The 2241-nt window shown below is 45.7% G+C and overlaps 2 protein-coding genes across 2 annotated transcripts; one reads left to right on the top strand and one right to left on the bottom strand.

The window, feature by feature from the left end:
- Positions 1 to 9: 9 nt before the first annotated feature.
- Positions 10 to 1481, top strand: LOC104809144 (eukaryotic initiation factor 4A-1-like; the record flags this gene model as incomplete). The annotated part of the gene is made up of 2 exons (XM_010535041.1): positions 10 to 453; positions 553 to 1481. Coding segments are annotated over 2 exons (1080 nt in total), but the record flags the coding sequence as incomplete, so codon positions are not given.
- Positions 1482 to 1567: 86 nt separating this feature from the next.
- Positions 1568 to 2236, bottom strand: LOC104809146 (protein translation factor SUI1 homolog 2-like; the record flags this gene model as incomplete). Its single annotated transcript, XM_010535042.1, has 3 exons — positions 1568 to 1767; positions 1859 to 1912; positions 2072 to 2236. Coding segments are annotated over 3 exons (264 nt in total), but the record flags the coding sequence as incomplete, so codon positions are not given.
- Positions 2237 to 2241: the final 5 nt, after the last annotated feature.

The raw sequence follows: 2241 nt of genomic DNA on the forward strand, positions 1-2241 counted from the left end.
GTCTCTCTGTCATTGCTTCCAGGTTTTGAGAAGCCATCAGCGATTCAGCAAAGAGGGATAGTCCCATTCTGCAAGGGGCTTGATGTGATCCAGCAGGCTCAATCTGGTACCGGAAAGACTGCAACTTTCTGCTCTGGAGTTCTGCAGCAACTTGATTACAGCCTTGTCCAATGTCAGGCACTGGTTTTGGGTCCCACCAGGGAGCTTGCCCAGCAGATTGAAAAAGTTATGAGGGCTCTCGGAGATTACCTCGGTGTCAAGGTTCATGCCTGTGTCGGTGGTACTAGCGTTCGTGAAGACCAACGCATTCTCCAGGCCGGTGTCCATGTCGTTGTCGGTACTCCTGGTCGTGTCTTTGATATGTTGCGTAGGCAATCCCTCCGTCCTGACTACATCAAGATGTTTGTTCTTGATGAGGCTGATGAAATGCTCTCCCGGGGTTTCAAGGATCAGGTTTGTAATTTGTTGTTTATTACAAAACCCGATTCTTTCCCTTAATGCCTGCTGTAACCTGAGAAAGACCCAATAACCGATGTTTCTGCGTTTTTTCAGATCTACGACATCTTTCAGCTCCTCCCACCCAAGATCCAGGTCGGTGTGTTTTCAGCCACAATGCCTCCAGAGGCTCTCGAGATCACAAGGAAGTTCATGAACAAACCCGTGAGGATCTTGGTGAAGCGTGATGAGCTTACCCTCGAGGGTATCAAGCAATTCTATGTGAACGTTGAGAAGGAGGAGTGGAAGCTCGAAACACTCTGCGATCTCTACGAGACTCTGGCCATCACCCAGAGCGTGATCTTTGTGAACACCCGGCGCAAGGTGGACTGGCTCACAGACAAGATGAGAAGCCGCGACCACACGGTCTCGGCCACTCACGGTGACATGGACCAGAACACTCGAGACATCATCATGCGTGAGTTCAGGTCAGGATCATCCCGTGTCTTGATCACGACAGATCTCTTGGCCCGTGGTATCGATGTCCAGCAGGTCTCTCTGGTCATAAACTTTGACCTTCCGACACAGCCGGAGAACTATCTCCACCGTATCGGAAGAAGTGGAAGGTTCGGGAGAAAGGGTGTGGCCATCAACTTCGTGACTCGTGACGATGAGAGGATGCTCTTTGATATCCAGAAGTTCTACAACGTTGTCGTGGAGGAGCTTCCGTCCAACGTGGCGGATCTTCTGTGAGGCACAAAAGAGGGGGAAGTGATTTGAGTGTCTGTGTTGTCCGGAGAAGAAGGTTGCTTGTTTCGCAAGGTTCTATTTGATTTTGACCCCGCCAACTCTCTCTAAGCGTTTCCTGTTTTATCATTCTTCTTCTTTCGCGTCTCTTCCGTTATATTTTTGTTTTTTATTTTTAATTTTCTAGTGTTCTCGGAAGGAAAAAGGTCTTTTTTAAAGAACCATTGTTGTTTCCGCCCTCCCTCTTATGAACATATTTCTGACCATTTTTATGGAGTATCATCTTTATATTTTTGGTCTTTCCTTAGGCTTCCATGAGTATTTGCGTGGATTGAACATGGCGTATTTACGCATTTATATAAATATGTATATATATATATATGTGTAAGTATGCCTCAGAAGTTGTGAAATTCTTATTCCAAGAAGACTCGTTGACAAGACTTCTCGGCCATGACCTCAGAAACATCATCAAAGCTTAAAAAAAACACAGGAAAGTGATTGTTTGTTTACGCTGACTTGTTAAATGGTCGGAAAGTGATATCAGAAGCCATGGATCTTGATGTTGTCTTTCTTCACAAGCCCCGCCTGTTTCAACCCACAAAAACCACGTTTGACCATTTGATGGAATCAACTTTAAAAAAGAAATGATTTCAAGAGAGTGCCACAGTAATTTGACCTGAACGAGGAACGTGGATACGTTTTTCCGCTGGTCACCTTGAAGCTGGATCACCTAACATGAAAAAAAAAATGACAATATACATAAAGAGGACCATAAGCAACCGATGAAACTTTATGGCATGGCAAGAGAAGGGCATATGACTTGCTCCACACCCGTTTGTCACGATATTTCATACGTAACGTTTCAACACCCTTCAAGAGAAACACACACCTGTCCGAGTTCAGGGTCCTGAACTACAGTGCCATTGCAGCAGAACTCTTTCTTGAGGTCCTTTAATATCTTGCTATAGCTGTACTCTTTCTTCAGTCCCTGCACGGTTGTCAAGCTTTTCCTACCATTTCGCTGCTGGACACGGATGTGCACGTACTCCTTGGAGCCAG

The sequence above is a fragment of the Tarenaya hassleriana genome, unplaced genomic scaffold, assembly GCF_000463585.1.
Source record: "Tarenaya hassleriana unplaced genomic scaffold, ASM46358v1 Cleome1528, whole genome shotgun sequence".
Lineage (NCBI taxonomy): Eukaryota > Viridiplantae > Streptophyta > Magnoliopsida > Brassicales > Cleomaceae > Tarenaya > Tarenaya hassleriana.